This window comes from Cetorhinus maximus, chromosome 3 (genome assembly GCF_964194155.1).
Source record: "Cetorhinus maximus chromosome 3, sCetMax3.hap1.1, whole genome shotgun sequence".
Taxonomy (NCBI): Eukaryota; Metazoa; Chordata; class Chondrichthyes; order Lamniformes; family Cetorhinidae; genus Cetorhinus; species Cetorhinus maximus.
This window is the reverse complement of record NC_135881.1, coordinates 10129457-10142269: the sequence shown is the minus strand read 5'-3', so window position 1 is coordinate 10142269 and position 12813 is coordinate 10129457. Positions and strand designations below refer to the sequence as shown.

At 48.2% G+C, this 12813-nt stretch overlaps 1 protein-coding gene across 3 annotated transcripts in view; it reads right to left on the bottom strand.

The window, feature by feature from the left end:
- Positions 1-12813, bottom strand: part of arhgap39 (Rho GTPase activating protein 39) — a 519668-nt gene that overhangs the window by 157900 nt on the left and 348955 nt on the right. For all 3 annotated transcript variants that reach the window (XM_078536328.1, XM_078536320.1, XM_078536324.1), the window contains one exon: positions 579-1140. In XM_078536328.1, the coding sequence (XP_078392454.1) occupies positions 579-1140 (562 nt within the window). The remainder of the gene's footprint in view (positions 1-578; positions 1141-12813) is intronic.

Here is a 12813-nt window from a genome sequence, read left to right as displayed (position 1 = left end):
GGGTATTGAGGGTTACAGAACGAAGACAGGGAGATGGAGTTGAGGTACAGGTCAATCTTGAATTAACTGAATTGCAGGATGGGCCTATAAACTTGAATGGCCTCCTCCTTTTCCATCTCCCCACGCATTACACTCAGTATAAAATGAAAACCAGGATGTTCCATCAGTGCTTCAACAGTGTCCGATCCAACCCCTGCCTGGATCCCCTACACTTAATCCTTCCCCTCCCATTTCTAGGCATTACATGGGACACCTGGACTGACAGCAGCTATGATTTTTACGCAGTAACTGCCTGCGACGACTAGATATCACAGAGAAAGAAAAAGCCATGACCAGCATCCACAGCCACCAGTTCACAAAGTATAATGAGTAATAGTCAGGCAGAGGACCTAACGGTATGTGCATATTTTGAAGCTCTACTTGGTATATACACATCTACAAGAAGCAATGAAACATTTTCAATGCACTATCTATTTCAAAGAGGGAAGGGGCAAAAAATGGGTTCTCTTTGTCCTCTTGTGAAATATGGAAGTTATAGATAGCCCCCTTAGGTGTTTTTTCAATCATTAGAGGCTTACCTTTTGCATCATTCACGGGATCCATATGCCGGTAGATATAGCCTTCTAGGTAGGAGTGAAATTTGGGAGTAGGAGGGAAGAAGGCCAGGCAGATGGCCATTAATTCCCAGCCCCTGGCAAGACTCTCATATCTAAAATTTTCAGTAGTCTGCCTGCACAGTTGGATGTACAGTTCATCCCTCAGGCCCTGCATGCTCCAGCCCTTTGTGGCGATCTCCAGCGCCACGTTAAGCTGGTCCACCTTGGCCCGCCGGTCACCCATGTACATCTGGATCAATTTGAACACTTCGCATGCTTCCTTCTTCACATTACGGTCGGCCGTCATTATCATGGGCTTCTTGATCGACTCACTGCTCCAGGCCAGCATATTGGCGATGGAGACCTTGCGGCGGAAGATTCCCTGCGTGTGCTTGTTGAAGTGTTTGGACGCCCAGTTCTCGATGTCTGTCTCGGAGGAGGGCTTTCGTAGCATGAATCCAGGGAAGACACAGCTGGCGCTGGGCATCATACTCCGGCTCTGCCTTCCAATATCGTACTGACTGCAAGTGCCCAAGTCTTCAGACTGCAGAAAGAGAAATGGGTAGTCAGTGTTTGGATAATGTGATAGATTCCATTTGTATGAACCAAATTCCCACTGAGAAACTGTTCGAGCATGAAGGAAAAAGGGAATAGAAAATAAAAATATGCTCAAAATGCACAGTTAGCATCTGTAGAGAGAAATGATTGTTAACTACCTGTTCTGATGACATGTTATGCCTAAAACATTAACATGTCTCTCTCTTTACAGATGGTGCAAGACCTGCTGAATATTCCTAGCATTTTCTGAATTTGTTTCAGATTCCTAGCATTTGCAAGCATTTTTATTTCTAAAGATTTATGCTCCCATGTTTGTTTGCAATGCAAAATGACATGAGTTGATCTCCTCCCACCTAAACATAAAAGAAAAACCAAAAACTGCGTTAACACACAAAATAAAATGAGTCACAAATTACCCACCTAAAGAAACCATCCAATATCTCCTGCTGCTTTGGGTTCATCTCTATCCAGCACTTAGTGGGCAGTACTAAATTGCATTGTTTACTCAGAAAGGCCATAAAGCTTACTATCTCTCCCTATGGGGAAAGGAATGGAGCAAAGAGATTTTTTTTATCACCAATCCACAGTTATAATGCACCTCTTAAACAGGGTTTAAATACAAGTAAATTTTAAATCTTTTTGTGGTTGACTGAAGATGATAATGACAGCTCCAATCTGGATTTCGGGAAGCCAACAATTTGCCATAACTTCACCAGATGAGCATTCCTCACCACAGGAGTTCAATATTTGCATTTCCCACACCATTAATTCTTGTGGCCTCTCTAAAGCTGCTTTTAAATTGAGCCAAGAGATGTTCGACTGGCGCCAGCGCCTCTAATGGGTTTTCCTAATTACTGGCCTCAGCGAATCCCGGAAACTTTACTTCTGGTTTGCAAGTGCCTACCTTGCAAATGTCTGCCTGAGATCCATGCTCTGGGGGCTAGGACCCCTGACATACAACACGCTACAACAGCTCAAGAGAAATCGCCAATTTTTCCCCAAATCACAACCTTGTGTAATGGATGTGCAGCAACTGGGAACGTGGTTGAAAGCAATGCAAGCTTAGCTTGTGTGACCTTTTATGGCTGAGGGCAGAATTTCTTCCTATTGGCCTGAGCTTCCGAGAGGCGCAAGGTGCGGATTCTGACCTATTCAGTCTTGCTCACTTCCCTGTGCGCATTTCATTTTTAATTAGAGACGTTGCCATTTAGCTAACAACAAATCTTCAACAAGTGACGTTTGTCATTTGTCATCACAGGCTTGCAGTGTGGTGATGAGTTTGTAATTAGGCAGGTTTAAAAAAAAAAAATCCGTAAAAAGAATACCTCGTAGGCTTTCCAAACATCTTCTCATGTCCAAGATGGTAAAGGACACACAATTGCCACTGAGAGCATTGAAACCCAGCCCTGGGCCTCTGCCGATTCCCACTTGCTTGGCTGAGTGAGTTTTTCTTTCAAATGTGTTGTCAGGATATGAGTGTTGCTGGCAAGACCCAGTATTCATTACCCATCCCCGAGTTGCCCTGAGGTAGTGGTGGATCTGTGCCTTGAAACACTGTGATCTGTGTGGTGAAGGCACTCACACAACTTTTTTTAAAATTCTTTCACGGGATGTGGGCTTCGCTGGCTGGGCCAGCATTTATTGCCCATCCCTAATTGTCCCGGAGAAGGGGGTGGTGAGCTGCCTAGTTGAACCTCTACAGTCCATGTGGAGTAGGTACACCCACAGTGCTGTTAGGAAGGGAGTTCCAGGATTTTGACCCAGCGACAGTGAAGGAACTGCGATATATTTCCAAGTCAGGATGGTGAGTGGCCTGGAGGGGAACTTCCAGGTGGTGGTGTTCCCATGTGTCTGCTGCCCTTGTCCTTCTAGATGGTAGTGGTCGTGGGTTGGAAGATGCTGTCGAAGGAGCCTTGATGAGTTGCTGCAGTGCCTCTCGTAGATGGTACACACTGCTGTCAGTGTACATCGGTAGTGGAGGGAGTGGATGTTGAAAGTGGTGGATGTGGTGCCAATCCAGTTGGCTGTTTTGTCCTGGATGGTGTTAAGCGTCTTGAGTGTTGCAGGAGCTGCAATCCTCCAGGCAAGTGGAGAGTATTCCATCACTCTCCTGACTTGTGCCTTGTAGATTTTAGGGAATCAGGAGGGAGTTACTCTGTGCAGAATTCCCAGCCTCTGACTGGTCTTGTAGCCACAGTATTTATATGGCTAGTCCAGTTCAGTTTCTAGTCAATGGTAACCCCCAGGACATTGATAGTGGGGGATTCAGCGATGGTAATGCCATTGAATGTCGAGGGGAGATGGTTAGATTTTCTCTTGTTGGAGATGGTAATTTCCTGGCATTTATGTAGTGTGAATGTTACTTGCCACTTGTCAGCCCAAGCCTGAATCTTGTCCAGGTCTTGCTGCTTATGGGCATGGACTGCTTCAGTATCTGAGGAGTCAGGAATGGTGCTAAACATTGTGCAATCATCGGTGAACATCCCACTTCTGACCTTATGATGGAAGGAAGATCATTGATGAAGCAGCTGAAGATGGTTGGGCCGAGGACACCACCCTGAGGAACTCCTGCAGTGATGTCCTGGAACTGAGATGATTGGCTCCAACAACCACAACCATCTTCCTTTGTGCTAGGTATGGCTCCAGCCAGTGGAGAGTTTTCCCCCAGATTCCCATTGACTCCAGTTTTGCTAGGGCTCCTTGATGCCACACTCGGTCAAATGCTGACTTGATGTCAAGGACAGTCACTCTCACCTCTGGAGTTCAGTTCTTTTGTCCATGTTTGGAACAAGGCTGTAATGAGGCTGTAATTGTTGAAGCAAGATATTGCAGTCCAGTGTTTAGTCCACCTGCAGCTCCTTACCTTTTCACTCAGCTCAGAAATCCCCAACAGTGTGGGGCAAAGCTTACTGCTCAAATGATTAGCATCACCTCAAATGGCCACCTTCCAAGTTCCCAAATTGCTCCATGAGAGACAGGTCTGCACTCGTTTAAAACTTTATACACACATTTTGTTTGAGATTCTGTGAGGCAGCTGCTTGTTGAGTGTTTCAAGAGTTCACGGAATGTGGTTCCTTTCCCCCAGTTGTAGATTCATGAAAAATTGGGATCTGAGAGCATTTCAAAGGGATAAGGGAGCCTGATTAAGCTGTGTAAAGGCTGGGAGACAGCTCATGGTCTGCAGAAAGTTGAAGATAAACAGAGTGAAATCAAATGGGTTTACATCTGCCTTCAAAACCATACATGCAACTTCAATGGTTCTTCTCCCCATCTCACTTGAACAATGGGGCGCAGTTCCATGTGTTCTGGCAGACTACAGTTTCTTGTGCAAACTCATACACTAAGTGTCAGTAGTCCATTTGCTTCTAGCAATGCAGCACTGTTGGCGATCATTTCACTTTCCCCTTCTATTAGTGAAATTTAATTTAAGCATAGCATAAGGAATATCATAAATACTGTACATCACTCCTGTACGATAGACTATATGGTCACAGCCAAGATGCAGCGGTGCACATATCAGTTGCAAGATAAAAAGACCAAGGTTTACCCAGTTCGCCTTCCGTCATCCTAGGGTCACGTGATATATCAATAATGTAGTTGTTAACCAATCAATCTCTGGTATTAGTCTACAACAGACCCAGACATGAGGCAATGAAAACCTAGACATGGAAGGATTTGGAAGGAGTCCATGGAAGCATCCGTATCCAAATGCAGCAAGCAGGCTTGGGCTGACAAGTGGCAAGTAACGTTCACACCACACAAGTGTCAGGTAATGACCATCTTCACCAAGAGAGAATCCATTCATCACCCCTTGATGTTCAATGGCATTACCATCACTGAATCCACCACTATCAACAGCCTGGGGGTTCCCATTGACCAGAAACTGAACTGGACTAGCCATATAAATACTGTGGCTACAGTGCGGGTCAGAGGCTAGGAATCGTGTGACGAGTAACTCGCTTCCTGACTCCCCAAAGCCTGTCCACAAGGCACAAGTCAGGAGTGTGATGGAATACTCTCCACTTGCCTGGATGAGTGCAGCTCCCACAACACTCAAGAAGCTTGACACCGCCCAGGACAAAGCAGCCCACTTGATTGGCACCACATCCACAAACATTCACTCCCTCCACCACCGACGCACAGTGGCAGCAGTGTGTACCATCTACAAGATGCACTGCAGGAATTCACCAAGGCTCCTTAGACAGTACCTTCCAAACCGACGACCACTACCATCTAGAAGGACAAGGGCAGCAGATAGATGGGAACACCACCACCTGGAAGTTCCCCTCCAAACCACTCACCATCCTGACTTGGAAATATATCGCCGTTCCTTCACTGTCGCTGGGTCAAAATCCTGGAACTCCCTTCCTAACAGCACTGTGGATGTACTTACACCAGATGGACTGCAGCGGTTCAAGAAGGCAGCTCACTGCCACCTTCTCAAGGGCAGCTAGGGATGGGCAATAAATGCTGGCCCAGCCAGCGAAGCCCACATCCTGTGAATGAATAAAAAAAAATTTGGGAATCACAGGCCTAAAGCTACCTGCTCCTTCCAGACAGGGTACAAATTAGAATTTTCTTCAAATCTTAAAACTTAATATAATGTAACGAATTACATAACATTTGCAGATCATTACCTCTTGTATAGAAGAACTACGCACTTATAAAATGACTAATGATCAGTAGGAGCTAAGAACCTCATCGCTGGGGAAGAAATAGGTAAGTCCTCCCTCAAGTCACCAGGTTATTAAGTTGTTACATGAAGGTCAATTGAACTTAACCCACTGTTTGCCCTTGGGCTGCAGTTCCATGACTGGCTGAAAACCCTGGGGTGTAAAGCAGAGATCAGGGGTTGAGAGTACATTAACCACACATTGTCTGTAATCCTTCTCAACTGCAAAACTTTAAGAAGCAAGAGGCATCATGGATTTAACCTCTCTTCCTTTTCCCCTCCCAGCCACAGAATTCTTTACTGCTTACCTCAATGTTCAGTATGTGCATCTATGGGTATGGCAGACTGGTTTTCATGTACACAGTAGATAGTATGGAAGGTACAGCCAGAAGCCTCCTGAACAAGGGCTAATTGGTTAGGCCTCAGCTGGAGTGTTGAATCCAATTCTGTACACCACATATCAGGAAAGTTGTCAAGGATGTTAGATATGGTGCAGAGGAGATTTACTAGAATGGTACCAGGGATGAGGGACATTAGTTACGTGGAGAGATTAAAGAAGCCGGGATTGTTCTATTCAGTGCAGATAAGGTTAAAGGAAGATTTAATAGAAATGATAGGGTAAATAAGGAGAAATATTTTTATACAGCAATCTGGAATGAACTGACTAAAAGGATGGAAAATAAACTGAATAAAATTCAACAACTTTCAAAAGGGAATTGGATAAACATTTGAAATGAAAAGAATTACATGACTATGTGGAAAGAACACAAGAGTGGGACTAACTGGGTAGCTCTTTGAGACAGTCAGCAAAGGTACTAAGGGCTGAATGGCCTCTTTCTGTGTTATAAGATTCTATCATAATAATGTGTGAATCTGACCAATGCTCAGAGGTGCCAGGGTTGCTTGGTACAACTCATCACCTGCTTATTTGACAGAGTTCTTAAGCTTCTCTCTCGGCCAGATCTAGGCTCCAAGCTTTGGAATTCCCTCCCTAAAGCTTGCCATTGACCTCCCTTCATTTAAGACACTGCTTACAACCTACCCGTCCCATCTCATGGCTCAGTGCCAATTTTTATCTGATAACGGTTCAGCGAGGCACTTTGGGACATTTTACTACATTAAAGGCGCTTTATAAATGAAGCTGTTGTTAAACCCTAGCTTTAGGGAACCATCTTCTACAGATATTTCCATTCCCCACACCAAAAATTCTTACGATCTGATTGAGACTGAGGACTTACTATTGATTTATGGGCATTCCCTGATTGTGGACTCAGGCCAAAGAATTACTTTACCCAAGAAGAACTTTACCCAAACTCCTTTTATGTTAAAACCTTACAACCATCAGAAAGAGCAGTCTTTCCTCCGGACAGCACAATCTGGATACAAACCCAAGTCCACAGGTGTGAAACCAAGGTGAGTGTTTCACCTGAGTATGCCCGTCAGTCAGTCACAAATTAATTTACCGCAAGAGGCAGCTCTCATCTTTTTAAACGATTGTGCAGCGCTGTGCTAAAGCGCCGATTGTCACATTACAGGGAAGAAATGCTCCTGATGAGAAAACATCACTTTTGCTTCAAAAAAATTAAGTTCAGCTCTTATAGTGTGGTAGGATAGAAGCTGTGTTCTTGATTGCTCACACAATGAGGGCAGGATTTTGAGGTCGCCAGACGGGCGGGCCCGGGAGCAGCCGGGAAAAGGTCCAGCGCCCACGATCGGCGCCGAACCGCGATTTCACGCTGGCGGGCCAATTAAGGCCCACCCAGCACGAAATGCAGCTCCGCACCGGGCGGGGAGGGCCAAGCAACGGTGGGGGCCTCTTGGTCGCCGGGCCCAATGGCGACCCGGCGGCCTGTTTAAAAACGGCCCAGGCAGCCCCTGGAAGAACGTCTCCTGTGCATTCTCAATATCGAAGTTAAGGAGCCATTCTAGTAAATCTCGTCTGCACCCTCAGAGCCCCGAAGGGTGATGACCAGAACTGGATGCAATACTCTAGTTGTGTGACCTAATCAGAGCTATATAAAGGTTCAGCAAAACTTCCCAGCTTTTTTCACTCAGTGCCTCTATTAATGAAGCCTAAGGTCCTTCTAAGCTCTGCTAATTGTGCTCTCAATATATCTCACCACCATCAAAGATCCGTGCACAAGCACCCCCAAGTCCTTGTATTCCTGTACACTCTTTTTGAACTGTGCCATTGAGTCTATATTGCCTCTCCCTCTCCCTTCTGCTAAAATGCTTCACCTTGTACTTCTCTGGATGAAATTCCATCTGCCATTTCCTCTACTCATTCTGCTAGTCTATTCCCTTTTTCAGAGTTGATTGCCATGTCTGCAAGATTGGTATTATTGGCAAATCTTGAAATTTTACTGTGTGTTCCAATATCCAAGTTCATGTTCAAATCCCACCACGGCAGATGGTGAAATTTGAATTCAATAAAGATCTGGAATTGAAAGTCTGATGATGGCCATGAAACCATGGCCGATTGTCATAAAAACCCATCTGACCCACTAACGTCCTTTAGGGAAGGAAATCTGCTGTTCTTACCTGGTCTGGCCTACATGTGAATCCAGACCCACAGCAATGTGGTTGGCTCTTAAAATGCCCTCTTGAACAAGGGTAATTAGGGATGGGCAATAAATGCTGGCCTAGCCAGTGATGCCCACATCCCATGAACGAATACAAAAAAGTGTGGCTGGACACAGCAGGCAGGAGGGCAGCTCAGATGGGCAGTCGCCCCCTCACTTTTTGGACGAGTGCCTCGCTCTCCTCCTGGAGGTGGCTGCCTTGTCCCCAGAGATGAGAGGAGGCGGCCACTGCATCTCACCAAGAGGGCAGGGGAGCGGGTGGCAGCGCTGGTGAGCAGCATGAGTGCAGTGCTGGAAGCACTTCAATAACCTGCTGAGCTCAGAAAGGACGAGTACTGTGCTGGCATGGTTTAGTGTTAAGGTGTGGCTGTTTCCCCTTGGACCTCAGGGGTGCTGGAGTCTGAGTGCCAACTGTCAATGAGCCGGAGCTGGCCAAGGGGGTGAGCCCTGTCTGCTGGGACTGAGTGCCTTGCGGCTCGAGGGCCACGACTCGGATGTGCCCTGCGAGGTGTTCCTCAGCTGGGGTTGGCCAGACTGCAATGGCGCTGCAGGTAGAGAGCGGACTAATCCATGCTCCTCCGTCCTTTCAGGAGAAGACGAGCCAAAACCAAGCAGAGTGCACGCACAGGAGGAGGGCCACCCAATCTCCTGCTGCTCAGCAGGTTTGAGCGAGATGCCCTCGAGCTCGAGAGCTGGCACGCTCCCCGTGTAACCGGGTGTGGGGAAGCAGGGGTGCCAGATGAAGGTGAGAGTGCAGTGCTCAGAGGTGAGACTTTCGGCTTGTGCAACCATTCTAGTGTTGATTGATGGGAGCCTTGAACCTGGAGTCCCCATTGATCATTGAAAGATGATGGCACCGTGATGCAGATCTCCATCGTCTCACCAGGGTGCCTGGCATGCACAGTGACAGTGTGATGACTTTAACTGATGACACGTCCTTGTTCTCCCTTTTAGGTTCGTAAGCAGGTGTTCACTCTGCGGACCCTGAGGGGCCACCCCTGATGCTGGAGGACCACCAAGCTTCAGTTGCACCTGCTTCACACCTGCGTTCTGAAGCAGGCACCAGCGCAGATACCAGCACCTCGGTGGGCATTAGATCGGCGGCTTGTATCTCAGTGAAGATTGGTGATGGTACTTCACACTCACTTGAGGTGCAGGCGGAGGCAGAGAGTGCCCAGGGTGCCAGCAGTCAGAGGGCTGCTGGAGACCAGGAGGATGCTCAGTCGAAGGCTGATGATCAGCCTCTGGAGTCACCCATTAGGTGGCAGATGCTGGATATCCAGTGAGAATTGCGGGAGGATATGGCAGAGATCCATGAGGGTATGTGTGTCATGGTCTCCGTTATGGAGGAGTCCATGCGGATCATGAGCACTGTGCTGACCCTCATGGCCGAGCACACTGCCTCCTCCACTGTGAGACCGGCGACTCTCATGGCGAGGCAGCTCCAGGGACAGATTGAGGGTTTCCGGAGATTCCGCTCGGACCTGCAAGCCCTCACACAGGCATTAAACTCAAGTGGTCAGTGTCAGTGTGGGAGATGGATGAGGCACCCAGTATCCCAGCTAGGTGTCCGTCCATCAGTGGTGAGCAGGGAGGTCCAGAGCGACCTCACATTGGCACACAAACTGCTTGTTGTCCCTGCAGGCTCCTCTCGGGGTGCTCTGGATGACAGCAGCAGCTCCTCCACCCCTCTGCCAGTGACCGTGGCATCTGATGTGGCTGCGATGACTGGGGAGATGCCAGCCGTGCCCCTGGCCATCCCTCAGCATAGGGTTCACTGGCCAGAGGATGACAACCAAGGTCATCGAGGCCAAGACAGCAGAGTCAGCCGGCTGCCCCCAGTGCCGGTGCCAGCGAGGTGGGGGTCACCAAGAAGTAGCACTCAGAAACGTAAGTTAAAGGCACCATAAGCACAAGAGGGACAGTTTGAGTGATTTTATGTTCATTTGTGTTTGCTTTATCTATACTGGTCTGCGAATGAAGACCAGAGAAGATTATGTCAATTGTTTGGAATTGTCAAAATGAGATAAATTTTGTTTTTGTCGTCATGGCCTGAATATGCTTCACCTTTTTGTTTTTTTGGTGCAGGGCATGTCAGTATGCAATGCTGGACACAAGTTGCTCTGAACTTTATTGCACAGGCACTGAGTGTTCTTTGGGTTCAAATGAAAGGGTCATTTCAGACATCCGGGATGGAGGCGGCAGCCCTGGCATGAGGTGAAAACAGATCTTTGGCAGCCTAGCTGAAGGAGCTTTGGGTCAAGGTGTCCCTGGTGTCCCTGCCTCCTTGGAGGTGATCGAGGTCTGCCTCCACACCCTCAGCACTCTCCTCACTGTGCTCCTCTTCTGACTCACTACTGGATTCATCATCTGTGGCCTGTGCAACTGTGTCAAGATCCTCTTCCTCCAGTGGGTTCCCCCCTTGCCAGTGCCAGATTGTGGAGAGCGCAACATGCAACTACTTTCAGTGACACCCGCTCTGGGGAGTATTATAGTGCACCCCCTGAATAGTCCAGGCATCGGAAGCGCATCTTGAGAAGACCTATGGTCCACTCTGCCACCGCCCTTGTGGAGGCATGACTCCTATTGTAACGCTTCTCTGCCTCTGTTCTTGGGTTACGGAGAGGCGTCATGAGCCACCTCTTCAACGGATAGCCCTTGTCACCCAGCAGCCATCCATCCAGTTGGGCTGGAGCACTGAAGAGCCTCGGCACCTGGGAGTGTCTCATGGGAGCTGCCAGGTTACCTTGCACAGACTTGTAGAATCTGCATCCTGTGATCACACACTATCTGCACGTTCATGGAGTGGAAGCCCTTCCTGTTGACGAAGGCACCCGGCTGACCCGCTGGCACCTTGATGGCCACATGTGTGCACTCAATGGTACCCTGGATGCAGGGGATCCCAGCAATCTGTGCAAAGCCTCTGGTTCACTCAGCCTGGCTGGCCTCGTCTATATGGTAAAGAATAAATGTTAGTACCCACCTGAACAGAGTTTCTGTCACCAGCTTGATGCTACTGTGGACAGCTGATTGGGAGACTCCACACAGACCCCCCACTGACCCCTGGAAGGAGCCAGAGGCATAAAAGTTGAGGGCCACTGTGACCTTCAGGGCCACTGGCATGGGGTGTCCATCCACACAGTTGGAGCTGATCTCAGGCCCAATCATTTCACAAATGGAGTTCACGTTGAGAGGTGGAGCGTCCTTTGGCATTCCACCTCGGACATATTGAGGTAGCTGCGTCGCTGCCTGTAAACCCTGGCAGCAGGATGGTGGCATCTTCTGTGACCCCCTTCTGCCTTGGACTGCCAGCTGGCCCTGTGCCCCTTATGCCTGCATCTCTCCTCCCACCGGTCACTCCTTTGGAATCTGCATAGGGACATCTGGCCTCCTCTCCCTTCTGCCCCTCTCTTCTTCCTCAGAGGACGCCATCAGCGGAGACCGCAATGCCCATTACCAGGGTAAGGGAAGGCTGTCTGATGCCTGGAATGGTCTACACGGTTTGAATCCTCTGGGGTCCTTGGACACACCAAGGAGTCCTGAAATGAAGCCTGGAAATGCTAAGAATGAAGCCCCGAACAGAGATGAAGCTGCCAAGTACCAACAAGTCACCAGCAACAAACTATGTACCAAGCTGCCTATTACTGACACTGTCAATGCTGCTAACCCCTCTTATCCTGCCCGTGGATGAGTTTTTGAAAATGTTGGCTGGCTGCCTGCCCGTTTTGCCCGTGCGACAAGTGCAAAATCGCACAGGCAACAAAATATCGCTGTCAATTGGATTGTTAATAACCTTAGGTGGCCTCTTAATTAATGGCAGGCGAGTGTGCGATGACGTCAGGACGCTCACCCGACATCACTGCGCACTATTTTACGCCCGATCGGGTCGGGGGTGTGCCCGCCCGCCCGCCGGCCGGACGTAAAGTTCTGTCCTGAGTATGATAGTTGGACCAGCGCGTACACGATCTGGCAGCTGCTCACGGAGCAGCATTGACCTGCTTGCTTTCTCGGCTGACGGAGCGAGCTGAGGAAAAGGTCACAGAAACAAAAAACAAAATCGTTTACATTTTCTTTAATAAAATGACTGGGCCAGGAGCGTGGGCACAATCCTGATAATCACACGCTACTGAGTTATTGCAGCACGAAAGACCCATGAGAAATCTACCATGACTTAGTGTGATTGTAAAGTAGCGTGACACCAACTGCAGGCAGCAGTATGGACATTGCAGGAGGGAGTTAAAATATCCAGTTCTTCATGCCAACAAGGTCATGGAACCATACCCACCGAGTACAAATCAGTCCTCAAATCAAGTTTAAAAACAAATATAATACTTAGTGATATCAAGGAAAATAACCAATGCGGTGACCCAATAAACCAGTCTCCAGCTATGAAAACAGCAGAAAC